A 27,716-nucleotide genomic window follows, 5' to 3' on the forward strand; every position below is an offset into this window, starting at 1 on the left:
AGTTGCAGCTCTTCACACGGCAGATTTGGAAGCAAGACTATGAACTTCTAGTCAAGAAATAACTAATTCTTCCTCCTATAAATACAAAGTTGAATCCAAAAAATAAACCCTTGCTCAAGTCAATACACTCTGGGTTTGCTGCTACATATTAACTTGGTCATGTATGTCCAGTATCTGATGGTGGCTAATGTTAGCTGATGCTAGCAAACTGAAAGTAGAAATGGCTCTATAATGCACATTAACTGAGTCAGTTTGCTGATTTTATGACTCTTCTCCGCTTGTGTGTCTGTTACAATTATTTGGCATTTTAGCTAAATGCTAAACAGTAGTGCTAAATGCTAAACAGTTGTTAATGCTAGTTTAGTTTAGTTTTAGTTTAGCATTTTTAGTATTTAGCAGTTTAGCACCTAGCTAATTCCATCAGTTTAGCATTTACTGTAGCTAACATCAACATTAGCATAACACCATCATTTTCACTTGTGGCTGCAGTGGCTGCTGTTCAGTGAAAGTACGAATACAGTGAAAAATGAGCAAAGAGCAGCTCTTTGAATGAACTGAAACAGATCACTGCTCCATTTTTGTTGTTTCTAACAATCAAGTTCTGTTCCAGGGTGGGACTACATCTGCAGGAAGGGCATTATTCTCTAAGGCATCTGCAACAGCTTGGGCTACATAAGGAACGGTAGCACAACTTGTTGTTATAGCAGCATTTTGGTTAGTTAGCTAGCTTCAGTGTCATGGGGCACTTGTGTAGAAATCATCTAATGGTTCAGTGTGACAGAGTGGGCTTGTTGGGTACTACATAGCCACTGTTATCATAAAGTGGAAGCAAGAGAACAAAAGAATCTCTGGTTCTACAACATAAAGTACATTCCACTGCAAAAATGCCAAGCTTGCTGAGTCTCTGTCGCTGCTATCTAACACTACAATGCTTCTTCCTGGACTCTATTAGTTAAACTGTCCTGATATAATCAATACAACATAACAAAAACATGTTATTCGTTCAAGAAATCAGTTTCAAGACTGCACCAATGTGCATGTGTATGATATTTCTGTCACATTACTGATTCCTAAAACTCAAAATGTTGACATGTAAGGGTGAAACAGTTCTACATCAGCCGGCTAGCTGATGTGGGGCTTGCAGTCTACCCATTAATCCACTGGTTCATGCACACTACTGAAGCACCAGAAGATTGTATAACATTACACTGCATCTGTCTAGTTAGCACAGTAGCCACTCCACCTTGCATCAGTACTGCACAATCTTTAAAGCCACTGTGTGTTGGATCTGAAAATGTCCAACAAAACACAGACTGCACCAATTTCTACCAGGTTTGTCTCTCTCTCTCTCCCTCACTCACACACACACACACACACACACACACACACACACACACACACACACACACACACACACACACACACACACACACACACACACAGTGGCTTCAGACTGCTTATGTGTATACTGGCTACTGTGTATCTGCATTTTCTAATGAACAGCAATATACTGCTCAGCACTTTGGCTCTACACTGTAATTCATATTCATATAAACACACTTAGACATTTATTACCACTGAACTGCTATTTTTGTTCATTAGCTCATTTCCACCAAGAAAAAGGTTTTGGACAATACTGACTGTATTCATATGTCAGTTGCTCTAACTTCGCAAGGCCAGTCATTTTCAGCTTGTACTTGTATTTACTTATTTGTGTGCCCTTTAAGACTTGCAGTCAAAATAGGACAGGACACGAGGAGCCCTAGACTTGCTCAGATAAAGGCAGAGAGAGAGAGAGAGAGCGAGAGAGAGAGAGAGGAGGGGGGCAGGGGGGATAACCAGCAGTTGGTAAAGGGGTCACTGCAAACCATTCTGTACCTGTGTATACCCTTGTACCTCACCATTTCCTTGCATTAAATGCTCACCATAAGAAATAGAAAAAGGACAGACTAATACAATTATTATTCCTAATTTAACAACAGGACAGGACACTCATTTCACCACAGCAAAGTTGAGAGGGGTTTTGTTTGTCATCAGGATTTGAAATTTCATCAGTGATTTCCTGCTACATGTTTCTAATCACATCTCTGACTCCACTGATGACACTGAGTATTTCACTGATAATTTGTAACTAGTTGGATCTGTAGAACTATTTAGTATCGTAGAGATACTAATAATAGATTCTCAAACTTTACACCATCATTCGATGAAGGCTTTTGCTTGAGCAACCCTCATCAGAGATTCTTCTTGTCCTAATCACACATTCTTAGTGTAGTCATCTCTATTTATGAATGACAGTGAAATGGAAGCTAAAACAGGAACTGCTGTACCCAGACCACGGACCTTTAGTCCAGACTCATTGCATGAGAGGGATGCGGGTCGCCTTGAAGCACTACATGGATGTACACTGATAAGAATAGTGCACAGACCAGAGGCAGCAGACACAAGGTGTTACTGTACGCAGCCTAGTTCAATTCACACTCATATGGATAACATGCAGAACTTTTAACTACACTCATTGATAACTGAATCATTTGAACTCAACCTGCAGGGTAACCACTCGTGTCTGTGTTGGCTGTAGGTGTTTTTGCAGGGAGATTCTCCACTGTGGTGCCCTATGCAGTTCTTTTTTTTTTCATGCAAACAGTGCAGGGGTGTAAACTGAACTTAAGGACTTCACTGCACAGTCTGGTACAAGTAACCTCTTTTATAGGCGCTGAGAGGGTAGAAGGTGGCTACAACAAACTTCCCGTCAAAGGTGCGGCCCGTCAGTAGCCTCTGAGCCTCTTTGGAGTCACTGGAGTTGGCATACTCTACAAACACCTGGTGGGCACAAAAAGGATATGTGGATGAATTAGTGGGGGAGTGACTGAATGTGTGTATGACCCAAAACCTCAAATTCATTGGATGTGGCTGTGGCACACTGGTCTTAGCCTACTTTTATTATAAATCAAAGTCCACTGGAATCAGGGGTGCAGCATTTTCAAGCAATCTGTTCTTCAGCAGGCATGTTTCAAATGCTGTTTATTGGCTTTTTGAGTTTAACAAGCATTTACATGAGTTAGCAGATATTTTGTGGCTGTAATGTATGTGTCTTAGGATGTATTCACACGTGTAGTAGAGTTCATTTGGTCTGGACCATGTGAAAGCAATGATACACTGCTGCATTTCAGTTCAGGTCCAGTTCCTACTCATAAAATAAAAAAATGTAATTCTGTCCAGTGTTGTTGAATGATATACTTTTGTCAGCTTGACCTACATTTCATTTTCAATCAATGTGAACAATGAAAGCTTCCAGCTGGTGCTGGTCTATGTGTCCTGAAAGATTTCAGTGCAGCAGACAAATGCCGAAATTTCAGTGAAATACTATCTGTCTTCATGGACCATATTTTCCCACATTGGTGTGGCTAATGAAGACAATTTTTGAAACTGGTTCAGTATTTAGTGAGAGTGGTTTTGTGATTGTCACCCTGCAACATCACGACCCATGTCGGAAAATCAAATTCTGGTGCCTGACAGAAGATTATGCAGCACTTTAATGCTTCTGAGTTTGCTTGGAAGCAAACCGAGACCCACTTTTTCAAGCAGTCTCGGTCGGTCTTGTTCGGGCTGCACCAATTTTCGATATACAGCGTTCATACCAGGCCGGATGAACCACACTACTCGGGAAAATGTACCAGGACCCCTTTTAACCAAACAAGCTATGTGTGACAGCATCGTTTGTGACTGCAGGGTTGCACGTCATCTCGCATCTGCGTGTCTTTCCTGAATGGTGTGTTTCAGCAGCAGGAAAGTTGTCTCTCTGTCTCATATCTCGCTTTCTCTCCTCTGTCTCTCACTCACCAAAAACTATGACTGTATATATGTTGAGACATCATCACGAACCAATGAAATGTGTCATTAAATGGAAATTTTAAGTGAATTATATTCATTAAACATGAATAGCAGTGCATCATGTCCAGCATCAGTGACAAAGCTTGGAGTGCAATGCAGCTGCACCGTGTGAGTTACTGCGTGAGTCAAACAGAGAACACTGGATCAGTGTAGTGAGGGTACTTGTACTACTGAAGCCAATAAAGAAAACTCCACTGAATACAGCTGCTAAAATAGTCTGTGTCTTCATATTCCACTTCAACAAACAACAAAAAGTATACTGGCACCTTTTCCTCCTATTTTACACCAAGTTTTTCAATTATTTCATCGGACTAATGAAAATGTGCCGTGCAGAAAATGTGAGTCTTCATAAAGTTTGGTGTGCTACCACCCAATGAAGTCTGCCCATGTGAAACACAGTGGAGGTTTTCTATGATTCAAACAGCTGTGAAATAAAAGTTACTGCACGTAACATGACTGAAACATTTTGAAGAGTCCTGGTTTATAGAGCTGGAGTTTACAGACTCTAACCTGTCCTTTCCCTGGGTTCTCCTTGGGGATGAGCAACGAAACCACTGAGCCATACTTCTGGCACTCCTCTTTCATGTCGTCCAGGATGTCTGGGAGAAACAATGACATAGACTTTAACATCTGTACACTCTTAAGAAACAGGAAACCAATTCAAGCACTGCAGGCCATTCAAATGTTTAGCACAGGAAAGTGAAAAACATGGTGCTGTACCTTCATACTCTTCGTCATTGTGCAGATGACTGTCATCAATCAGGTTGAGCAGACGGAGAACAGGAGAGGGCAGCAGAACCAAGTCCTCAATGTGAGGAGCTGAAACACCCGCACACACATGTACAAACAGGTAAATATGGTACACTGAGAGATGCGTTCATCTTGGTGGAGGTCTCAAATATTGACACTTACCAAAGGGAATACTGAAGAAAGGGCTCAGCAGGGCAGTTTCAGCTGTGCATCTTTGCTTTGGGTTGTTGAGAAGCATGCTGCAGACACAAAGTATCAAAAGACCGATACAGCTCAGTGACTACAGACCAGGGTTTGAAAAAGTCAAGATCCATCTTATATTGAGAACTGGTGGCCCACGGGTCACATCCACTCTGCCAAAGCTTCCCATCCAGCCCACAGAATATTAATGGATTCAGAAAATGGACGCATCTAACATCTCACCAGTGGAAGAGGTCCAATCTACCCTGAGAGTGATTATTGATTAGCTTGCCCCTGGCAATGAGTCAAAAAGTCCATAATTCATAGTTCAACCACTCTTTGGAAATGGATACTCACGAAGAATCACAAAGCTTGTCTATTAGATGCAACAGGCGTCACATGGGTTTGTTTTCCTTGGCCAACATTCGTATTGAGTCTCAGACTGAGTTTTGTTTGTTTGTTTGTTTGTTTCCTGGCATCCTAAAGAGGAGTTTTTGGTTGAGATCAGGAGATCAGTTTCTGTACTGAGCACTCCTTGATGGAGGTCTGAGAGGATTTTCTAGTTCAGTATCTAGTTATTATGGATTTTCCATGTCTGTTCACACTGATATAGGATAAAAATAACTTAATTTTGTAACAAAGTGAAAATATTAAACAATAATAGATTAATTAGACCCAAATATATACATATTTTTCTATTTGAAAGTCCAGCCCCTGAGTGTGTGCTCAGAGAAATTCTAGCTGGCCCTTAGACAAATGTAGATGTAGATGAGGACCCCTGCCATACCTGGTGTTATGAATAGGCTACAACACATTATGAAGTTTCATGTTTTTTACTTTAAAATCAATTTTCTATTAAACAATAAATTGTTAATGACAATGAAATGATAATGACAATGGTTTATTTCCCTGTTCTTGACATCACTGTCATGGTGACATTAGATGCTGGTGTGTGTTGTTTGTTGTTGCTGCTGAGTTCAAACTTTAACGTTACAGCAGAGATTTTTCTATCAGCTCCACATACAGAATGTGTCTCCTTTTCTCGAGAACACAATAACTAGTGTAACTGCAGTTGTCAGAATATGTCAGAAATAAATATGGACTACCTGTCTGAGCCTTGTCTGTCTTTAATGTTGGCCCAATCGGAACAGATGTGACATTAATTCATTGATTAAATATTATTTTGTTAGTGCCAATTGTTCCGGACATCTGACCTTGATGTCTAGAACCAAGTTTGAGAACCCCTGCAATAGACAGTTAAACTGCAGGCAACATTCCTCTGCTTAGTAGTACATGACATAACGGTCAAATCCGAGTAATCTGGATTAGACTGGATTCAAAGTTTTATGTGTGAGAACCTACCTTTTGATAAGGTCTCTGAGGTGATAGACAGGGATGGCAGGACACAAAAGACTGTTGCTGGCAAAGAAATGGTCGACAATGGCAGCACTGTTATCCTAAAGGGGTTGAAAACAGATAAAGGCTCTGCTCTGTTAGACTTTTCCTGACTGATATCAGCTGTTTCCAAACTTGTGAAACTCCTAAAGACTTCCATTATACCATGAATAAGTCCTACAGTGTCAACTTATTCTGGTTTCTTGTTTTATATATTGTTATTCCTTATGTTGTGCTATTCCATTAAATTAATATCATCAATCTACCCTGTGCAGAGCTTTGTCATACCTTCCACTCCTGTGAGCGGACGGTGTCTTTGAGTTTGATTCCTGAGAACATCTCCAACAGGATAATGCCAAGGCTCCACAGGTCCACAGCGGACGTGCAGCCTGAGTCCCCGTCCACCTCCACCCCGGCCTGAGCGAGGCTGTTCTGAAGCTCAGCCTCTGGAGCGCGATACCCGTCTGTCTGGATGTACTTGACATCCTGGAGGAGGTAAGACAGGGAGAGACACAGAGATATAATACTCAGTTATCCCAGTTCCTCTTCCACTGAATTTCAAATTCTCCAGACTCACCCACCTGGTTTCCCTCTTTGAAGCTGAGACCAAAGTCGATAAGCTTGAAGCACTCGTCATCAGCGCTCCAGAGAATGTTACGTGGCTTGAGGTCAGCGTGGACATAGCCCTCCCTGTGCAGGAAGGCGAGAGCCTCCAGGATGTCTCTGGCACAGTGCTGGACAAGCCACATGGAGTGACCCTGCTGGGGTCTGCCAAAAAATATCATGAAAGCTACACACAAGGCTTGAGTTTTCCTAAATACAGTGAGTGCAGTCATCACTCATACGATCATGCCCACATGAACCATATACAGTACTATTGTACAACGGTCTGACTGCTCCCTGACATTTTGCAGAACTTGAAATACTTGACTATTGAAAATCTGGTCGGATTTTAAAGGGTCAGTTCAACCAAATTAAAAAAAACACATTTTTCCCTTGTTAACATATTTTGCTATCTAACACACAGAACTCACTGTCAGCAGGTTTTCTGTCAGCATTTACATATTGCCACTGGAACTGGAAATATTCTACATAACAACTATTTACATCGAGTCACAAATCTTTCAACAGTTCACAATTTTTCACAAATTGTGATCTCATAATTAAAAACGTATGAAGAATACTGACATGGGTCTCCCACTGTGTGATGATTTTACTTTTTTCTTCAAATCTGAAAGAGGGAGTGAAAAATATCTGTCACTGCTACACATGAGCATGCAGTCACCTGTGTGGGAGGCAAAACCTTCTAGCATTAAGCTACTTGTAGCACACAATGCATTGCATGGCTACATGCACACAGTTGCCAGTTTATTCAGGCCACCTAGATAAACCTAATGCAGTCTAAGACAACACCATGCAATAAATCCTCCCTTCATGAAGGTTAGAACAATCAGATCGTGGGCCGTTGATTCAACTTTGGGAGGCTGCACTTTGTGGGGCTGCATTTTATACTGACAGTTATCTATTATGTCCCATTTTATATCAATAAGGGTAGGCAAAATAATAGAAACAGCTCCCTGCAACCCGCCACAGTCTGAATTATGCTGTATGCCAAGTAGCGATATCATTTGACTTACCTACCACCCTGGGTACCACTGCTGCCTCTCACCAGCAGCTCAGAGACACTGACATCCAACAGCTCCAGCAGAAGACAGCGGGTGGCAACGCCCATACAGCTGTGGTTGGTGAACACCCCGTACAGGGTCACTGGCAAGAGAACAAATCTGTGATTATGAACAGCTCGGCCTGTACTGCTGCATTTATATCACATTTTAGGAAAAAGTAAAGGCGACATTCCTAATAGACAATACCCTTCACTTCAGTATAATGACATTATATGTGATATGACAGCATCACAGTAATATGACCCTCATGATGTACAAAAGTATGTTTCACATGAAATGAATCAAGATCTCTGCTGAACAGTCTGCACATGTTACACTCCATACTGAATTTAAATAAAGTTTCAATTTACAGGTTTATGGAGCAAACAACTATCAAACATGATTGTTTTCATGACACTGTTACACATTTTAACACCTGGTGTTTCACTGGGATTAGGTCTTTTTGTGGTTTATCATATGCAGAATTAAAAATCAGACCATATCTTTCTGCAAATGGTCTTGCAGAATATTCTACCACCACCGATGACAAGCAAGTTCCTGTAAAATTAAGAGATTTTCAATGGAATTTGGCTTTTGCTCTGTTTAAAAGAAACAACGCACAAGGATTCGAAAAGAGTAGTCAGTGTCACTGACACAGTCAAGGAAGCTTTCTGTTAAAGGAAAGCTTGCATTAGGTAATGACGTTTAATTTCCATGTCTGTAGCATTCTGGTGATGTTGACTGAGTTTCTGTCTGGCTACAGGAGGCAGCCCGAGAACATTCGTTGCTTGCTTCGTACTCACAGATCTAATGTTACATGTGTTAATACTGAGTAGAATAATGCTTTACCGATGTTTTTATGTCCCTGGATGTCTTCCAGCACGGATCTCTCCTTATGATACCCGTAATCTCCTCCCTGAGTGTCGGCCTGGAACTCCTTGACAGCGGCGGTGGTGGCTCTGCCTGAGCTGACCCGGTACACCGAGGCCGAGACTCCCTGGCCGAGCCGTGACTGGACGGTCCAGATCTCACCGAAGATCTCGAACAGTACCGGCTTCATGCTCTGGTCTACGCTCCCCTGCGGCGGTATGATGCTGTCCGGACGTGGTGCCTGGACCTTTGCGCTCGGCTCGGAGGAGCCGCAGTGAGCCATCGGGCAAAGGCTGACGGGAGACAGGAGGAGAGGAGCCAGCTAGTTGACAGGTGGAAGCAGCTGCAGGAGCATTGTGAACCGGGCTCTATCAGCGCCACATTAAAAAAAGAGGGGGAAAAGGACGTGTCAACGACAGCTAGCAGACAATCCAGCTCCAGTCGAAATCTTGTTCAAACAAAGCACTACGCAATAACTAAGCATATTAGACTGCTGTTTGCTTCTGAGGCGGCTGCCAAAATGTATTCACTGTAGTCAGGTGACAAAAAGTTAGCTAACTTAGCTGCTCCAAGTGGCTAAATTAGCCACCGAGTTTGAGCTCAACCACAAACCACTTCCACGACGCGCAAGAAAGTACTCCCTCCATAACACACCGGTTGTTATTTCGGCATTTGTGACGGGTGTAATAACTTTAGAAAGTGTATCAAATGTAACGACCGTAAAGTTTTGCCGGAGTTGTAACTCAGGTTGTTGTTGATATTAATCTTACTTCCGTCTCTGCTTTCCTCCTGCAAGTTTGCGGTGCATCGTTTACTGCAGTCTGCCCCCTGTCGGTATGGAGTGTCCCTACACCTTCTCTTAATTCAGGCAACAAGATGTGACATGTTGCGTTGTCTTCAGTTCAGATCCCGCAGTCGTTTTTATTTTCTCTCTCCCCTGATGTTCGACGTTGAAGTATGATCAACTAAAAACACTGTTTTTCTATCTACAGTTCGTTTATGTGGTTACACATTGACTAATCTACATTTTACTGGTTAAATACTGAGTGATTCTGTTACCATAAAAGATCTCTGTCCAAATATCTGCACACAGAAAATCCACTTATCACCGTTGTTAGGTTGCTTTTGCATTTCTTTGGATGTTGCCAGTGTTTCACAAAAGGTGCCTCAAGCAAACAATGAAAATAAATAATTAAATACACAAATAAGACATCAAAGCCTCACTTTGAGTATTCTAAAAATATATTTTTGTGCTTCTCCGTGGAGATTTTTGTCTCTTCCTCTGAGGCTCTTTTCTGTCCCGTCCTCTTTATCCATAGGGAAGCAGCAGATCACAGTGTTGACACTTATTATGTTGTCCCTTGAAGTATCATCACACATCCGACCAGTTCTCAGCTCCCCTCTATCATATGATATGTGCTGTTTCAGGTTTTCCCACTTTGTTCCTGTGGTCTTAATAATAACATATTATTATTATTATTATTATTATTGTTATTATTATTATTATTATTATTATTATTATTATTATTATTGGTAGTAGTAGTAGTATCATTACAGTATGTCTCCACATTGATGTTGCAATACTTACTAAACTATTCACATTTTTTTTAACAGTTTCCTCCCACTATAAGCATTATCATTATTATTTTTTATTGTTACTTACTTAAACAAATCCTGAAACTGCAAAAAATAAATGTTGTATTGTGGTAAATATTTCTTTTCAAACAGCATTGAATTGTTTTCAGCTGTTGTTGTGTCAAAAGTCAATTCCATGATTTCATTATTCTACACTACACTGGTACAAATATTAAGCTCGGTATGCAAACATCTGGAATTATTTAACAAACCATTGTTGTATTTCTAAGCGTTGAAAGCTTTAGTAGTACCAGTGGTAACTCCAGATACAGTTAAAATCTTTTACACCTAAATGCACCTCTCTGAAGTGAATCAGTGACACATCCTCAAAGGGTCCGCAAATATTTTCACCGGAAATGGAGGAATCATCATTCCGGAAGAGGAAATGTCACCAGGATGAAGTGGTGTTTTTGAACGTTTGGCAGAAAGCATCACTTGAACAACACTCTGGTCCTGCTCAGGAGGATTGTAAGAAGAGGCTCCTGTTTGACGGCGCTGGTTTTAAACTCTTGAAACAGTAAGTTGGTGACTTATTAATTGAGGAGGGGCCGCCGCTGACAAGCAGCGGTGTTATGCAATTTTACCACTGAGCTGCAGCCACCATGCAGGCAGTCAGATGTCAGGTCTTCCAGCAGATGTTCCGTCGTTTGTGTTTTGACACTGGCAAGCGGGTGAGTAAGGCAGCAGTTTTAAAAATGGCTGGCCGTGGACGTCGAATGAAACGCGGATAGTGAAGTTCAGTCGAGTGCAGATTTCTCTTCAGGAGAAGCTAAAGCTAGCTAGCTGTCATTTGAACAAGAGCTGGATTTAATGGACAGCTGTTTGTCTTAGCTCACAATAGATGGCGTAGTGGTCAATGAGAGGGCCCACCGAGTGACCCCACAGTTATTATTAATCGGTATTATAGATTATTTATACTCTATGTTTATAAATTCTCTCAGGGTAGTGGCCAAATATTGCATCACCCGTCATTTGCTAGCGTGTGCTTCATATTGTGGAAAGCGTTAATGTTGCTGATCAGGTTTGATTTGAGGTGCCAGTCTGTGAGGTGTGGCCGTGCGCGTGACTTCCATGGAATCAGCTGACAGTCCTGGTTTCGGAGAGATCTGGAAAATGTCTTATTTTTTTCTTGAGATATGTCAGAAGCTCTTCGGCAAAATGCTGGTTTAGCTGACGGTCTGGATTTGGAATTGCGATTTAACATGAAACAAGCCAGCTGCCATGCAGATCAACCTGCCATCCCTGACATGTGGAATCAATGTCCTGCAAATAAAGCAGAGGGTGATACATTTGAACACAACACTTAAGAGCGTTAAAGAAAATCTGTTGAAACAGTCAAACAAAATAGGCAAAAATAGGATGAAGTGATTCAAAGTGAGAAGTGAATCAATCAAAGACACAAGTAACCTGGAGGGTTAGGGTTAGGTTTTAATTGAATGTTAACAGAAGAGGAAAGCAGAAAAAAAAAAAAAAAAAACACTTATACTTCATGTTTTAACTTTTCAGGACTCAGGAAAAGTCAGTCTGATAAAACATGAAAAATAGTCTGATCACAGCTTGTAGACATATGCAACCAATGATTCAACCACTTCCTTTGTTTGAAGGGGTCACAAGCCCAAAATGTTGAGAACAGCTGTTTTCGACCTTCAGGAAGTTGCAGCACAGCAGCTTTCCAGTGTTTGGTTCTGGTTCTCCAGGTTTCCTAAACATCCAAAGGGTCTTCGAGGTTTATTTTCTTTAAGCGTGTGTTGTGATTTGTTAACTGTTTAGAGTTAAGAACAGGGCTAACGTGCTGAGTCCTCCTGGTTAAGGCAGTGCTGTTCTGAATGTGCTGCGGTGATATTTTTGGGAGAGGAAACAACAGTTGATGCCTGCCTGACCGGAGCGAGGGCACGAAGGATTTTTCTTTGAATCTGTCTGGACAGGAAACCTCAAATTCTTTCATTTGCTTTCAGTGATGAAAAGCTGCTTCACGTATTGTCTGGATGTGTCTGCTGCAGCTCAGGTCTGAGTCTGTAAAAACACTCAGCTTTCAAACTTGGCCTTTAATCTTAAGTATGGAACAACTTTCAATGTTTTCTGCTTTTTGTCATATGCAGTAATTTCTGTCTTATCTTTATATAATGGATGAAATGATGCCATCTCCTATTTAGAGCACCTCAGGCTGTGCTGCAAGGTTATAAACAGCTCAGTCTGATGACTTCTGAGGGAAATGCAAGTCAGCACTTCTTCCTCTGTTTGGACGGTGTGCTGGAAGAGCTTCTCTACATGTTTTGGCTCATTGTTCTGAAAAAAAGAGCATCTCCTTACTTCTGACAGTGAACGAAAATTCATAATCTGACATAAATAGAAAATATATATGTACACAGTAACACCCGGCAGCGTATCTGTTTTTGGTCCCATTGAGCATTTATTTAACACCTGAACTCAGAATCATTCAAATTAAAAAAGTGGTTAATTGCTGTATTTCCTTTGGAACCAGTTACCTCCTTAACCACAGTAATGGTGTGTTCCAGATGTTTTCATGTGGCAGCCTTTGCCTCTGTTTGTGTGTTGCATTTCTCTGTTACAGTTTGTGAAAGAGTGAAAAATGAATATCTCCAATGCTGTAGTCTAAACAGCTTAATGCTAATACGACGGGTGTGTTTTCACATTGAATTCTTGCTACGGCAGCTTTAAACATCCGAGCAGCTAAGACAAGCAGCTCCCCTCACTGACTGAGTCGTGCTCTCCTTGTCCTTTTCAAGGTGCTTCTGAGAGGCATGAATGACTTTGCAGTTCTCAACACAGGGCGGAAGATGCCCCTCCTTGGACTGGGAACATGGAAGAGTGAGCCAGGAAAGGTAGAGGCTGCACTGATTTCCTCTTAAAAAGAAAGCCTTCTTCATATGATTTCTCTCATAAAAGGACAGTATTGCATTCTTCTTTCTGTTTCTGCCCACTTAGTTTCTCTTCCCTTCATCCAGAAATGCATCCGTCATTTCAGACGTTACAGCTGCACAAATCAATATTTTTGTATTTGCAACGAGTCCAAATGTCTGCGTGTAAAGTAGAAAGTGTTGCTCACGGTGCTGAACCCACAGAGAATTATCATTAGACTTCAGCCTCTCTTAACTTTCTGCTTGGCTTCTGTCTCACCATTCTCATTAACCTTGTTTCCAGCAGCCGTTTTCAGTGATGCACCCACTAACAAGCTGACCATGGACACATCCAAGTCTTTTAGATGACATCCACATCTCCCTCACTTGCTTTTCCTTTCGTCTTAGTCCCTCTCACTGAGGATGAATGGAGAGACACAGCAAACCATGCAAGGAGAGAAGGGACGAGGGAATGTGTTTATAGAGAGATGAGACATCCTTTCCTCTGAAACCTTATGTTTCTGATGATGGCGCCAGCTGATCCAGCTGTGATCAGCTGTCGGTCGCCTTGAACAGCTGTACAGACGTTTGATGAGTTTGTGTCTGCACACATGTGCTCTGTGCTAATACTGATTAAAGCGCACAGTTGTCAGAGCCAGAGCAGCAGTGTTTTCTCTCTGCAGTCTGTTACCTGTTTAACAAACACCTGCACATGAAGAACAACCTGCATCTTGAATTTATACTGTGTTGCTTCAGGTTTAACAATGAACTCATGCCAGTTAATGTCAGCATGACAGCATAAATAGTGTGCTGGTGCAGCTTTTGAAGTCAGTGTTTAACAGTTGTCGTGTTTTGCTGCTGTCACAGGTGAAACAGGCCGTCGTTTGGGCCTTGGAGGCTGGGTATCACCACATTGACTGTGCAGCCATCTATGGCAATGAGGTTGAGATTGGAGAAGCCCTGCAGGACACACTCGGACCCGGCAAGGTAAAACAGCTGAGCATTGCATTAGAAGCTCAAGTAAGAGTGTTTTCTGTTCCATAATTCAAACAATCAATATCTCTCCTTCGCGGCTGATAGATGAAATTTCAAGATGCTTACAATCTGCCCAAAATGTACTAAACTATATCTGACATATTGTCTGTGCACCAGGCCCTGAGGCGAGAGGACGTGTTCATCACATCCAAGCTGTGGAATACCCGACATCACCCAGAGGACGTGGAGCCGGCCCTCCTGAAGACCCTGAAGGACCTGAAGCTGGAGTACCTGGACCTCTACCTCATCCACTGGCCCTACGCCTTCCAGTGAGCTCCACTTTAATTAACTCATCATTTTGACAGCTGGGTTTAAAAAGGAAAGTTTTTAATAAAGAATCGATTGTTCAATATAAGCAAATTGAAGTTGTGACATTATATTTAACCTCCTAACTTTTTCACTCTACGTTATGTAGACCATAAACTGGGGACATACTTAAAGGAAATACAATGAAAGGACATTGCTTTTGTCTATGTCAGTCTCTCCCTGGTTGCTTTTAATTTTCTTTTTAAATGTGGCTCCCTCTTTACACCTCCTAGACAAGGAGACGTTCCTTTTCCCAAAAAGGAGGATGGAACCCTGCTGTATGACAACATAGACTACAAGCTGACCTGGGCTGCCATGGAGAAGCTGGTGGAGAAAGGCCTCGTCAGATCCATCGGCCTGTCCAACTTCAACAGTCGACAGATAGACGACATCCTGTCTGTCGCCAGCATCAAACCCACTGTGCTACAGGTACAGGGTGCTTGTGATGACGCAAAAATTAATTTAAAATGCTCCAGACAGTTCAAGTCTGAACACCGCTGTAACACGTCCCGGGTTTGGTGTTCGAAAGCTACAGATCGTCCTGGTGTCTCTGTGTTTGGTTGGGGTAGGTAGAGAGCCACCCCTACCTGGCCCAGGTAGAGCTGCTGGCCCACTGTCGGGACCGGGGCCTTGTGATGACGGCCTACAGCCCTCTGGGCTCTCCTGACCGGGCCTGGAAGCATCCAGATGAACCTGTTCTGCTTGAGGAGCCTGTGGTCGCCACCCTCGCAGAGAAATACAAAAAGTCCCCTGCTCAGATTATCCTGAGGTGATTCCACTCTAAATGAACTGCTCAGATTGTATCCCGGCGCAAACACACTTTATTTTATGGGCTATCCTAGATGGCACAATAACACTTAATGTACGCATTTGCAGTTTCACATCAAGCTCAGCCAGATATTGCCTGTTTAAAAAGTTTTTTTTCTGTATTCAGCATTTTTAAATTGATTCCAATCTTCATTAAAAATGGTCTCTGAAGTCATTATTGGAGCAACCACAGAGTAGATTCAAATGAGAAACACGACTTTCCTATAACATGAATTTGTATCAGATGCACTGAGCAGTTGCAATAACATATTTTGGCCACTTGGGGGCAGTGCAACAAGCTGTAAACACAGCAGTGGCCCGCAGCACAGAATTCTCAGCGTATGCAGAATAAAGCTGACATTGAAACAGAAACCCTGTGATGCGTTCTGAACACATTACCCTGTTATTTAAATGTCAGGTGCACCTGATTAGTTGTGCAGCCTGTTCTGGTCTCTGCACTCTGCAGTGACCGTATACTTCAGCCCTGCTTTATTGTATTTGCAGGTGGCAGACACAGCGAGGAGTGGTAACCATCCCCAAGAGTGTGACAGAGTCCCGAATCAAAGAGAACATTCAGGTGGAGTAAAATTTCAGTGGTAGAAATTCATTTTCAAACAATGAGGCCATTTTTTTTTTTTTTTAAGATGACAATTGTAGAATTTTTTAACGTCGCATTAAGGGTCAGTTTTTGCCTTCAAGTACTTAAAAGCTAATTGTATTAGCTGTCCACATGTGTATTACATTTTGTGGTACAGCTCTAGTTTACAGTGGCAGAGGATGCTGTGTGGGTCGTGAGGAATCATTTTGTTTGTTTTCAGGTGTTTGATTTTACCCTCGAAGCAGAGGAAATGAAAAGTATTACAGCGCTGAACAGAGGCTGGCGCTACATCGTACCAATGATCCAGGTGAGTGGGCTTTATGTACTGCATCTCATGGTGGGTACTGATGGTGTTACCGTTTCATTTTCCAGTCTACTGGGAAACTTCATTTCCTATCCAGCTCATTTTATAAATATAAGAGCCTGTGGTCATGACCGAGCACGTCCTCACTGTCCCGAAGTATGATTTTAACAGACGTGCTGTTTTAGGGTGGGGATATTTTTCTTTATACGGCAAAAATAAAATCAGTTTGAAATGTCTGGGATAATGGCACAAAATGTCAGATGTTGGAAGTTTTAAGTTGTCAAAAATCAGTATCAGCCCTTCTTGAGCAGTTTGGTGAAGAGTGTGAGCAGTTAGTGTGGGATGGAAATCTGTCGGGCAGAACAAGTGAACCTGAACACATCACTGAAGAGCAGAGGGAAGTGAATCAGCTGTGGTTTGGATGTTGCAGGTGGAAGGAGAACGTGTTCCCAGGGATGCAGGACATCCTCACTACCCCTTCAACGACCCCTACTGACGACCCACACGGACACCTGACTTTGTGCCTTCAACCCCCCCAACACCACGTCACTAATAGATGTCCTGGATCCTGACATCAGAGTTTGTTTTAGATTATGTCAAATCCTGCACTTATCATTAGAACAATGGAGTTATTGTTGGTGATGAAGACTGGAACATGTGGTGTGGCTGCCTACATACTGTACGTGTTATTTTTTAAATAAACATTTTGTTACTTCACTGGCAGGCGTCGTTTCATTATTCATGAATGAACTCCTGTGGTTGAAAGATTACTCAAACTATAAATGTCCACCAGCCTGGAGTTATATGTCTTATACTCTGATGCAGAAGTTTTGAAAGATTTTGACCTTTTTATATGGTGTCAATCCATCAAAACAAAAATTTCTTTGAAATTTTACAAGTTACTCCTGTAACTTTGAATTTCTTGTATTAAGATTTATTGTAACTAATGCATTAATTCTTCCAACAGTAGAAAAATATTTCATGATGTATAAAACGTATTTTAATAAGAAGGACTTGACAAATGTCTCTTGCTCCACACTTGGGGGTTCAGGAATCCAGGACATCCAGTACCAGAGGTCAGACGTGTTAGCAGTCTCTCATCTCCTGCAGCACCTCCTCTAAGGCGTCCTCCATCGTCAGCTTGGGAGGTCTGTGCTTGCGAATGTACTGAAGAAGGAAAAAAATATTGCCGGTAAATGTGTGAATTTTCTGCAGGTTTCAGAAAACATGCAGGTTTGCAATTACAATACCAATTTAAAGAATGACTGGTTTCTGTAAATTTTACTGGTCTGTCTCATGACACTGATTGTCCACAATCACCAAATAACAGTTCAACTACATCACAGTCAGTGAATGCAGGAAAGCTGAGTGCGATGAATGTCTCACCATGCAGGGAGGTGCATAAGGTGAGAAAATGTGAGGGTTCTTTTATAGATTGGATATTCAACCAATGAGGCTTTGAACCAGTGATGAAACTCATTTCCTTTGTTGAGCCAGGAGAAGTGTGCTTTACCTCCTTGGTGTCCTCCAGCGTGGTGTACCTGTAGCTGGGTGGTTCCAGGCTCTGCACCAGGCTGGAGTGAAGATGTCGGCTGCTTTCGATGAACCGCCTTGTCATGGCAAGCTGCTGCTTCAGCAGTTCATTGAGTGCAAATACAGCTGGATTGAAGGTGCTGAGAGCTGAGGGAGGGACATCAGACACACATAGAAGCAGAAGAATCAGTACTATGACTGTAGAACTCCCAAGAATGTAAACTGGGTTTGTGGCAAAAGCGAGTGCTGGAGAACGACTCCACCGCTCCTAGTAACACTAATGTGAGATGAAAAGAAGAACCCAGTACTCCACACCAGCTTTCACCACTGATTTATCTCCAATTGATAAAGCTGCTTCCACTAATTTCATGTTGTGGTTTCAATGGAAACACTGTCCCGTATTATTCTTAATCTTAATAAATATCCTTCCATTTATTCCACAAAGGTCGTTACTCAAATTCAACAGCACAGCACAGCGTCATAATGGACAGACCCCCCAAAAAAGTTTGCTTTTGTATGTGTCACAGTGTTCTTCTTTGATCGTTTCTCACATTTTTTAAGGTATAGTAAAACTATGTCACAAAAGTAATCCTGTAAATTTCTATAGCATTTCACCTGTTGATGGTGCAACCTCAGCAAAGTCTGACTCACTTGAAATTTTGCATCATCATAAATCTGGATGCAGGTGCAGGTTTGTTTTTTTTTAAATATTTTCTATTTCAAAGGTCGAGCCTTGGCAGAGGTAGGCTCTCTGTCACGCTGCTTTCTAGTCTTCAGTGTGTATTTACGTTGTATTTTGCTCCGTTTTATTGAGTCTTACCTTCTACCATTTCTGCACTGAGAGCATGAGTGACCATTGGGGTGGGATCCATGTAGGTCATGCGTGCTGCAGGACCCACAGTAGCCATACCTGCACAGGGAGGAGAGCCAGAGATAAGAAAGTGAAGAAATGTTGATGGTAGTGGTATTGATGATTCAGGCCCTACCACATCTTAAATATACAAACACCATGTCTGGCAGACTAACCGGCAGGCTGCGTGTAAGTCTGTACTGCTGCGTCTTTTAAATCATTTCTAGTTGAAGCACGCCTCCTCGACTGGTGAGAACTGTTCCGGCTGCCATATGATACCGAGGATCTGGAGTCTCTGCTTCTGCTCAGTGTTTGACTGTGATCTGAGGTCTGTGAGATGTAGGAGCGACTTGTGTCTGAGAAAGTGTCTGAGTAATCATCCTCTGCCGCCCCACGGGACACGTCTGAATCCAAAGCCTTCTCTCTGACCTCTGACGCCACCTCCTCTTCATCTCCATGTCCTTGCAAATGCTCTGAAACCTGACTGGCACTGTAACCTGGATCTGTCCTGCTCTCACTCTCAAAGTCACTCTGGTAGTCCAGCACGTCCTCCGCCTGCTGCTGGTCCTCGTCCTTCTCCTTCAGTCTTGGCAGCGCTCGTCTGTTCAGGGATCCAGGAACAAGAGTGCTGAGTCTGGCTTCTCTCTGTTTACGCAGCGGGAAGAAAGCAAACACATCAGTCTAAGGAGTCCTTCAGGGGATCTGACAAGATCCTCAGTAAAAAGGAGAAAAGGCTGAATTTTATGGAGCTTTTGGCATCTTTCAGCTCATTGTTTTGGTTTTATGTTTCTCAACTTTACTGTTTTGGTTCAGTCTCACTTGTCTCCCATGTTTCCAGCAGCAGCAGGCAGCTCTTTTCAGTGGAAAGCTCTAATAAGCCACCATAAACTATGCTCAGCATCAAACAGCAGACACACACAGTTAGAGACCACCAGATGACCAGAGTAGAACACTTAGCAGCTAAAGAGGATATTTTTCTCAGGAGTTGGTGAGAGAACAAAACAGAGCTACAAGAAAGTGAATACTGGACATACATTTGTATTCGAACATGAATTCAAGCTAATGTGTGCTGGACAGTGTGATGGACTGAGGGCAGACTGGACGCTACAGTGACTCTCTATCACTTCTTTGACGTCTTTGACATAATTATGTCTTCACATTGTTGATAACTACAGTTAATTTTTTAATGAATTAAAATTCGTACATATTTGATAACATTTCATTGTACATGTTGTTTGCAGCTTGGTCCTGCTGCCACCAAGTGACCAACCCCCCCAAATAATCAAAAATTACCGTAAAATATTAAAATTATAAAATTATAGTAACGGTTCCTTTGAGCTTTAATGCAGTTCATCACTGCATTCCAGCACACATTCAAATAGCACTCTGTATTACACACAACTACTTTGTGACTTTACTTTGTTCCACTGTGCTTAATTAATGCTGTCATGGCTCACCTCGTGCGTTTCCTCAGTAAATCCAGGGTTAGCAGGGACGAGGTCGTCTAATGTCAACACATTTAACTTGAAGTCTGCAATAACACAAGATTACAACAGACTTTTATAAATGATAGTGGACATCCACAGAACTGTCATCAACACATCAGTTAGTGCGCTACTGCTGTTAATGCATAAAGTATCAAATATACATGAAAAGCAAGTACTGACAAAAGCTAGAAAATGAGCGTGAGGCTGCTGTATCAGTGATTCAAATTTCACTACCCTACATAGCAACTCATATCTGTCCTGTTCTCTGCTCATATTTACTCTACAGAGGGATGATTTTAGTACCTTGTTGTCCATCTAGGATGCATGAGATGAAGAGTGACAAATAAAACATGATTAATGGACAAAAACACCATGGTTTAACAGGTATACACAAAGGGGAACACTACTGATTTTAAGTAACTCTTAATCTTAGAAATTCCAACACTAACTGCCACCTTTCCTGGTGTACTTGATGCCCTGATGAACTTCTCACCTTCAGAGGAAACTGCACTCATGTCATTGTGAGGATCTTCAGAGTCAGGACCAACAGGGAAGAGCTCCTCCAGAGAGAGCACCTCACTGCGGCGTGACATGGAGGAGAGGGAACGCTGTGGACTTCCCATCCTATGAGGGAAGTCCAGTCTCCCTGGAGGAGAGGGGGAGGCAGAGGGGGGAGAGGGGGATGGGGAGAGCACAGAGGGGCTGAAGTGGGCCTGAGCCTGACCGGTGAATCGAAAAGGAGAACTGCAGCTGGGGGAGCGGGGAGGTGCTGTGTTGACTGGTGATGATGATGGAGGGACAGCAGCAGGAGGAGGTGTGGAGTGGACCCTCTGACTGCTTTTACTCAACATCTGGAAGAGAGGAAAGTATTATTATTCATTTATAAAAAGCCCAAATAAACAACAACAACCAATAGGAAGGACAAAACACATGATATTTTCGGGCATTTGTGATACAAGTTTTTGGAATATTGGTACATTTTTTGACAAAGCTCAGAATGTCCCATTGACATGGTTCTTATATGCCTGAAATGCTGACACTTGTCCCATATACAAATATTTTCTGTTTTGAAAACTTGCAAACACACACAGGCAAAAAAAATCTAATTGTGATGGACAGTGAAGAATGAATGAAAACTGAGGAAAACCAGCCCTGGGTTCAGAGGTGAGAAGTACCTTGTCTGCTGTTCTTTTGGAGGAGGGTCTCGCAGGTATTAAGAAGCTGTTGTCTGTTGAATCTGAGTCTCCTAGCAGCTTCCTCATATCCTCTTCATCACTTTCCAGACTCACACCTCTCACTACTCTCACTGACTTTGTCTCCAAACCCACGGAAGGAACAACAGCATCGGCAGCTCTGGACCTGGACCTGACACCAACATCTGGGCCTTGTGGAGCCCGAGCAGCAGCAGCAGGATTACTGTTGTTCACAGCTGAGTTATTCTTGAGGAAACGTGTCCCCTTCAGGCTCTGGTCACGGTTGGACTGTGCTGAGAGTTGCACAGAGACTTCCGTAGACTGAGCAGCTGGTGGAGGTGAGACTCCTAAGTCTGTCGTTAGATTCTCTGCAGATTTTGGCCCCTGACCGGCCAGCTGGCGGCTGCGGATGCGGCTCTCAATTTGAGCCAGTCTATTCAAAGCAGCAGTCTGGGAGCCTCGCAGAGAAGATGAAACATTTCTGAAGGGAGTGGGTGAGACGGGTGAATGGAGAGAAAAACACAAGAATTGAGCTGCAGCAGAAGTGCATATTTGAAATGGAAATTTTTGAGTAGAATCAATGGGTCAGATGATAGAAAACTTCAGTCTAGAGCTCAATATAACATTTGTGTCTCTTCACATACACAGAACAGTACCTGGGTTCGGCCACCTGCTGTATTTGGCGCCTGCTGACAGGTGATTGGCTGCTGTTGGTTGCAGGTGTTGGAGCCTTCTTCAAGAACCTGCTCCCTCCTCCACCCAGAGAGCTTTGAGGCCTGAGATCCTGGCAGAAGAAAGCAAGGACCGCTCAAACAGCATCACAAAAAGTGAAGGACTTTTATCAAATTGGACTTAAAAACGTCTTACTGTGGAGGCTTTTAAAGTTTCATTGCATTTATATCCAAAGCTAAGCAGCATCAATCTTCTAAGAGTGTTAACCTTGGTAGTATCCCGCTCCCTTCCCTGGGTCTTCCCAGCAGCAGCAGAGGCCCCGGTGTCGGCTCCATGCTCAGGAGCTGAGCTGACCGAGGACAGGTCACTCACATCGGACAGTAAAGTGTGCGTGTTTGGGGGAGCAGGTCGGCTTTTCGCAGACCCAACCACAGCACCCTAAAGAGAGGGAAAGGAAAGACAAGTTTCTGGTGTTACAGGCGTATTAAAGTGACGCCACGGTTGATTTAAACACGTTTACAGCTTGAAACTCACTGTGTGTACCTGTGTTTCGGCTGTCGGCCGCACGGACTCAGCGTCTCCCCTGCTGTTCCTCTTGGCGGACAGCAGCGCCTGAGCCCGATCCAGAGCGGAGCTTCGACCGCCTCGTTTCCACATATTAGCTACTTAATACACTTCGATATAGCTATAATGTTACATGTTCACACGGCATTTAACTGTAGTTTACCCCGTTTCGGGATTTTTCATCTTGCGCTGGAGACAGCAGTGTTAGCTAGATAACTATGAAGGCAAAAATGATGTCTGCTAACCCTAGCTAAGTAAGTTACATACGGTGAGAAAGAAGCGCTTCATAGATTCATTTCGAGGCAGTTCACAAGCTTCTGCAATTCACATCAATAAGCCAACATCAAGCGGCTCACTGTGTCGCCAATGTCTGACCATGCAGTGCCTACTTTATTCATAGCGACCACTCTGGCGTCCCTTGTTTCCAAGGAAGAACTTCCGCTTTCTCCCTCTTCTTCGCTGATTTACGGCAGATATCTTCCTTTACGTTCATTACTGCCTCCTTCTGATTGGGACTTTCGTCTTCTTCTTCTCTGGCTTTGTGCGGTAGCCGAAAGCCGCTATATTACATTACTTCCCCCTGCTGGCACAAGTCCGTTACTGTGCCATCTGCTTCTAGACTGTTTAATGAGGCCAGTGTCTCTTTAGAAGTCAAGCAGCTATCTAAGTCCTCTCCCTTTCCCCCCATACTCTAGAATACTTATTAATATTTCTTTTAATCACAACTGCTTAGCAGATATGACAGTAAAGCAAATAGAGGGGGGTCATCATCTCAGAAGGTATATCAGGGAGCTGGATGACGAAAAAGACTGCACAGAATCAAGTTTGATTGATTGTGTCAGACTGTGTGTCACTGCTGAGTTTATGGTACTGACCTTTTCACAAGATGGCAAATTAGCTGGGCATGTGTAATGATCGTACAGCTGTACAGTAATTCCACCAAAACAAGGAAATGTTCAGTGTTTTATGTGTTGTGTGGGGTATTCATGAACAAATACTCATTCTGTTTGCCAAAAAGTAATTCACAAACAAAGAAATACACACTATGTTATCCTTTGTTACTGATGTTTTGGGTCAACTGGACCTAAGAGACGTCTTCCTGTTAGAGCTCTAATGAACCAAATGTTTAAGATCTGTCATATTCTTTGCTGCGGCACATTCCTGAAACATGTCCTCAGTTCATTCATGGCTCATAAAGTTGATAAAAGAATGTTAACTATGTTTTTTGAGCTCTTAAGGAGGGCACGGGGTCTCGAGGACCACACAGAATATCCGAGTTAGTATGTGATCACATGTCCACTTGGAGTCTTGCTCTTCATGTTTTTGTTGTATTGTCTCTCATAAGATCCCAAAAATACAAAAAACAAAACAAAACAAAACAAAAACCTATTGCTGGCATAACAGTGATTATGGAGGAAAGCTGTAGGATATAGTCCACATATAGAACATAGACTAAACAGCAATGTTTCACTCTCCTCACAGTTTATTCCACAATTCAGAATGAACACAAACCCAAACACATCATCCACATGACTAACGGGGAAACAGGAGCTCTTTGGCTTACAGCTGCAGCTTCAAAGGTCATACACCTGATATAAAACTTGACTTTAAAAACATAGTGGTTTAATCAGTGCTTTCAATACGTGACTTGAATCGAATGATTTATTCTAACAAAGTCTGATTGTACGAGCAAAGTCAAGGTGTTCAGTTCATCCCTTTGGTTCAGGTGCCAGTAAACTGAAATCTCATACTGCAGAACACTAAAGGGTGTTTTAACAGGAGGTTAAAGCTCTTCTTTCTTCTTTAAGATTATCTGCCGCACCATTTCAGCTATTTTGGGTCGGATTTCTTTGACAGAAACTTTTGGTCCCCATGCATCCACCACTTTGCCGTTTACATCAATGAGATACTTCCAGAAATTCCAGTCAGGCTCCTTCCCAGAAGACTCTGCAGAGAATGAGAGAAGAACAACAAGTTAAAGCCTTCAGCAGGAAGCTGAAATTGAGGACAATGAGGGAGACACCAATAACACCTTACTCACCTGCAAGGTACCTGTACACATTGTTGGCTCCAGTTCCAACGACAGCGATTTTACTGAACAGAGGGAAGGAAACTCCGTAGACTCGTCGCACAAAGCTGTCGATCTCCTTATCGCTGCCGGGCTCCTGCTGCCCAAACTGGTTGCAAGGGAAGGCCAGAACGTTGAAGTGATACGGCCCGAAGTCCCGCTGGAGCTGCTGCAGGTCTTTGTAGTGTTCCTCAGTGAAGCCACACTCACTGGCCACGTTCACCACCAGGGACACCTAAAGCCAGAGAGGCACCATGAAAACACTACAGAAACAGACCCGAGAGTCATAAAACAACCATCAGTAGCAACTGGGAGGCTGGAACCAGCTGTTAACATCCCAGGATACGAGAAGACGTTCAGAACGTGCTCTGTGCACATCACAGACGGCCAGAAGGTCAGATTGTTCAGCTTGTACATCTAATAATGTCAGATAAAATTCTTACAAAACTGTATTAGTTCTTTTAGTTAAGGATCTGAACAGTAAGTCTTCTCAACTGGTTAAAACCACCGTAGACTTCCAAAAAAAACAAAATTTCAAACTGAATCTATCGTTGTTTACCTTTTCCTCTTAAGTGTTAGTGAAGTGGTCGTGGGCGGACCTGTACAGGCACACTGCATAGAGACAGTTGAGGATGTTAGTGAAGGTTAATGCTTGTGACGTGTTACAGCTTCATGCTTCAGCTCACAGTCAGTGAGGAAGAGGTTCAGGATGGAAAGCAGCTCATCAGTGCAAAGGTGAGCACATGCATTCTTTGATTTCTGCAGAGAGGGACAGCAGGCTGACGTTTGATGATCCCGTCGTCATGTACTGACATCTAGTGTCACGATGAAGCAACTCCAGGTGTGATGTATCTGAAACCCTCATGGATTTATGTACATTATAGATCCTAAATAGAACCCAACAGCAACTCCCTTCGAACAACAGCACGCTATATACAAAATGCTTGAAGTACTGCAAGTAACTCGTAATCGAACGGTAATTGTGGAAATGTGGAAGCTTCTAACAAGACATTTAACTGGAGACAATATTCTGTTTGTTCAAGGTGTTTAAGGAGAAATGCTTTGAGACTCTATTTAAAAGGATTCATTAAGATAAACTACACAAGCTCTGGTCTACTTTTTTATTCATTAACATTTTTTGTATTTAAACAAGATTATAAGACTATTTTAAAACACAGCATGTAGGAAAATGTACACATAAAGCCTTTTCTTCATTCTGTTATACTTCCTGCAATGATGTCTTTTGATATGAGCTGTTGAAACCTACATGCAAAGCAGATCCTGCATGTTCAGTCTCCTTTAAAGACTCAGGCAAGATGAAAAAGACCTGCAGCAGCTGCAGGACTGTACAGTGTCGGTCTGCTGTGGGCAGATGAAGCCTAATCCGGTCCAGTGCTCGGTACCTGGTTTGAATGAAAACTCTATGGAGCTCCTGCAGCTGCAGGGGCTCTGCAGGCCTCTTGCCACGTAGGCTAGCGGGGCTACATGACGGGACGTCCGGACCAGGCTGCAGACACACTGAAGCACTATGTTATCACATCTACGAACCAAGTGCTAACAGGGACAAGAAAGAAACACACATGCCCATGCAACATTCATTCATGCCATGCGGAGAGAGACCTGTTAAAGACACCAACATCACCGACACAGACTTTAATGACCCAAACTTACCGATCCCCGGTATTTTTCCAGGGACACTAACTTCCCTCTGCTGTTCACGATTTTAAAAGTGTAAAAGTCTTTCTGTTTGCTCTCACTGAAGCTGAATAAAGTGAGCAACACGGTGAGCACTCCGGGAAGCATCTTTACAGTCAGACTGCCAACTCAACAGCGCGAACACTGATGCAAAAGTCCTTCGGATCTCCTCCGTCCCGTCGGTCAAGTTACAAACAGTAAGGACAACACTTCTTCCACCGGTCGCCGCTTACAAAATAAAAGCCTTCCTGAATAACGTGTGCTGCAAAGGTCAAATTTCAGGACGGGCAGAAGCTACAGGACGAATACTGCTTGATACACCCTTCAGATGGTTAGTTTTGGGCCTCAAAAGTACTCGGATCAGGTTAGGAAAAAGATGCAGGACAGTCTGTCAGACTCCATCTAGACCCTTCTGTCGGAGCTTGCAATTAAGTGCTACATATTTTTTGTCATAAATTGCATCATAATAAATAAACAATGAAATATTTGAGAAAGTCAAAAATATGAGATTTTCATTTTATGGACAATTTAACTTTAAATGTCATTTCAGTTTAAATGGAAATTATAATATGATAGAATTTAGTAGACCATAGAAACTGACAAAAAAAAAAATTAAACGCCTGCAAATGGGTGTGGGAGTCCTTTCCATCACAACCAGTGTCGGGTTTGGTGGTTGCTGGACTTCATGTGTACTTGATGAGGAGTCGGATGCTTTTATTTTGAAGGTATAATGGAGTGCTGGAACTGGAACAAAAAAATTTGCATCTATCATTCTCAGCTCATTAGGCAAATGAAGGCTTGCACACCATGGCCTACTTCTTTATAGAGGAAAACAAATGAACACAAGCCAAAAATACAGAAAAAAAACCCTAAAGTCTCCTCCTCTGCAAGAGAAGTTTTCACAAACTGGGTCTCATTTGTGTGGGAATTTAGGCCATGTCACATTCCTAACCAGAGAATAATAACACAGACTTTAGTTGAGGTAAGCCTATCTTATGTTGTGTTCTGAGATGTAGTTTAGGTCTGAGTGAATGGCCTACATACTGCATGCCAAAATATATAAATAACCCCATGCACTGGCTCACAGAGTGTTTATTTTCTCTTGCATTGCACCACCTAGCATCCTGGTTATTTTTTTTCAAATGATTGTATCAAGATACAGCATGTGCAGAAACGGGAGAACCTTTTCAGCAACTAGCTGTGTTTATCTTGATGTACAGTCAATGGATAGATGGGACATAGAAAGTAAAGATACAGAAAATGATACGTTTAAACTCTTTAAAATGTCTGCCTATTTCCCACATTCACATTTACTAAAATCATTTGGATAATTTTCCAGAAAAGAAGTACTTGCTTGT

The 27,716-nt window shown here is 42.5% G+C and overlaps 4 protein-coding genes across 6 annotated transcripts; 1 reads left to right on the forward strand and 3 right to left on the reverse strand.

Moving 5' to 3' along the window:
• Window positions 1–2,553: 2,553 nt before the first annotated feature.
• Window positions 2,554–9,566, reverse strand: uhmk1 (U2AF homology motif (UHM) kinase 1). 2 transcript variants are annotated; one of them, XM_076723242.1, is made up of 10 exons: window positions 9,524–9,566; window positions 8,733–9,121; window positions 7,857–7,986; window positions 6,801–6,987; window positions 6,508–6,705; window positions 6,187–6,281; window positions 4,807–4,883; window positions 4,615–4,713; window positions 4,405–4,493; window positions 2,554–2,823 (listed from the first exon to the last, which is right to left on the reverse strand). In XM_076723242.1, exons 2-10 carry the CDS (start codon window positions 9,034–9,036, stop codon window positions 2,677–2,679), a joined length of 1,326 nt encoding a protein of 441 aa, XP_076579357.1. In that variant the 5' UTR covers window positions 9,037–9,121; window positions 9,524–9,566; the 3' UTR covers window positions 2,554–2,676. The 2 variants fall into 2 exon arrangements, with proteins under 2 accessions (XP_076579357.1, XP_076579347.1); XM_076723232.1 differs by having other exon boundaries at window positions 8,733–9,544.
• Window positions 9,567–10,758: 1,192 nt separating this feature from the next.
• On the forward strand, window positions 10,759–17,013 carry akr1a1b (aldo-keto reductase family 1, member A1b (aldehyde reductase)). 2 transcript variants are annotated; one of them, XM_076723268.1, is made up of 9 exons: window positions 10,759–10,905; window positions 13,136–13,231; window positions 14,114–14,233; window positions 14,399–14,550; window positions 14,821–15,016; window positions 15,157–15,356; window positions 15,899–15,971; window positions 16,213–16,299; window positions 16,727–17,013. In XM_076723268.1, the coding sequence occupies exons 2-9, from the start codon at window positions 13,151–13,153 to the stop codon at window positions 16,790–16,792; spliced, it is 975 nt and encodes a 324-aa protein (XP_076579383.1). In that variant the 5' UTR covers window positions 10,759–10,905; window positions 13,136–13,150; the 3' UTR covers window positions 16,793–17,013. The 2 variants fall into 2 exon arrangements, with proteins under 2 accessions (XP_076579383.1, XP_076579372.1); XM_076723257.1 differs by lacking the exon at window positions 10,759–10,905 and adding an exon at window positions 10,928–11,059.
• A 201-nt stretch (window positions 17,014–17,214) lies between these two features.
• c3h19orf44 (chromosome 3 C19orf44 homolog) lies at window positions 17,215–23,056 on the reverse strand. Its single transcript, XM_076723209.1, has 10 exons — window positions 22,575–23,056; window positions 22,299–22,469; window positions 22,016–22,143; window positions 21,342–21,840; window positions 20,660–21,017; window positions 20,137–20,210; window positions 18,856–19,324; window positions 18,650–18,739; window positions 17,810–17,976; window positions 17,215–17,463 (listed from the first exon to the last, which is right to left on the reverse strand). Exons 1-10 carry the CDS (start codon window positions 22,686–22,688, stop codon window positions 17,383–17,385), a joined length of 2,151 nt encoding a protein of 716 aa, XP_076579324.1. The 5' UTR covers window positions 22,689–23,056; the 3' UTR covers window positions 17,215–17,382.
• Window positions 23,057–24,063: 1,007 nt separating this feature from the next.
• On the reverse strand, window positions 24,064–26,610 carry gpx7 (glutathione peroxidase 7). Its single transcript, XM_076724784.1, has 3 exons — window positions 26,335–26,610; window positions 24,637–24,898; window positions 24,064–24,542 (listed from the first exon to the last, which is right to left on the reverse strand). Exons 1-3 carry the CDS (start codon window positions 26,464–26,466, stop codon window positions 24,379–24,381), a joined length of 558 nt encoding a protein of 185 aa, XP_076580899.1. The 5' UTR covers window positions 26,467–26,610; the 3' UTR covers window positions 24,064–24,378.
• Between the last annotated feature and the right edge of the window lie 1,106 nt (window positions 26,611–27,716).

This window comes from Chaetodon auriga, chromosome 3 (genome assembly GCF_051107435.1).
Source record: "Chaetodon auriga isolate fChaAug3 chromosome 3, fChaAug3.hap1, whole genome shotgun sequence".
NCBI lineage: Eukaryota > Metazoa > Chordata > Actinopteri > Chaetodontiformes > Chaetodontidae > Chaetodon > Chaetodon auriga.

What these genes read in the sequence shown, in the direction of transcription:
- gpx7 (XM_076724784.1), bottom strand. Translation starts at nt 26,466, where the DNA reads ATGCTTCCCGGAGTGCTCACCGTGTTGCTCACTTTATTCAGCTTCAGT. An exon ending in TGGAAAAATACCGGGGATCG is followed by an intron (nt 24,899 to 26,334) that starts GTAAGTTTGGGT and finishes CTCTGGCTTTAG; the next exon opens with GTGTCCCTGGTGGTGAACGT. An exon ending in TGTGTACAGGTACCTTGCAG is followed by an intron (nt 24,543 to 24,636) that starts GTGAGTAAGGTG and finishes CATTCTCTGCAG; the next exon opens with AGTCTTCTGGGAAGGAGCCT.
- c3h19orf44 (XM_076723209.1), bottom strand. Translation starts at nt 22,688, where the DNA reads ATGTGGAAACGAGGCGGTCGAAGCTCCGCTCTGGATCGGGCTCAGGCG. An exon ending in GGCCGACAGCCGAAACACAG is followed by an intron (nt 22,470 to 22,574) that starts GTACACACAGTG and finishes CCCTCTCTTTAG; the next exon opens with GGTGCTGTGGTTGGGTCTGC. An exon ending in GAGTGCAGTTTCCTCTGAAG is followed by an intron (nt 20,211 to 20,659) that starts GTGAGAAGTTCA and finishes GTGTTATTGCAG; the next exon opens with ACTTCAAGTTAAATGTGTTG.
- uhmk1 (XM_076723242.1), bottom strand. Translation starts at nt 9,036, where the DNA reads ATGGCTCACTGCGGCTCCTCCGAGCCGAGCGCAAAGGTCCAGGCACCA. An exon ending in TCCGCTCACAGGAGTGGAAG is followed by an intron (nt 6,282 to 6,507) that starts GTATGACAAAGC and finishes CAACCCCTTTAG; the next exon opens with GATAACAGTGCTGCCATTGT. An exon ending in AGAACCCAGGGAAAGGACAG is followed by an intron (nt 2,824 to 4,404) that starts GTTAGAGTCTGT and finishes TGTGCCCACCAG; the next exon opens with GTGTTTGTAGAGTATGCCAA.
- akr1a1b (XM_076723257.1), top strand. Translation starts at nt 10,991, where the DNA reads ATGCAGGCAGTCAGATGTCAGGTCTTCCAGCAGATGTTCCGTCGTTTG. An exon ending in TCAAACCCACTGTGCTACAG is followed by an intron (nt 15,017 to 15,156) that starts GTACAGGGTGCT and finishes TGGTTGGGGTAG; the next exon opens with GTAGAGAGCCACCCCTACCT. An exon ending in GAATCAAAGAGAACATTCAG is followed by an intron (nt 15,972 to 16,212) that starts GTGGAGTAAAAT and finishes GTTTGTTTTCAG; the next exon opens with GTGTTTGATTTTACCCTCGA.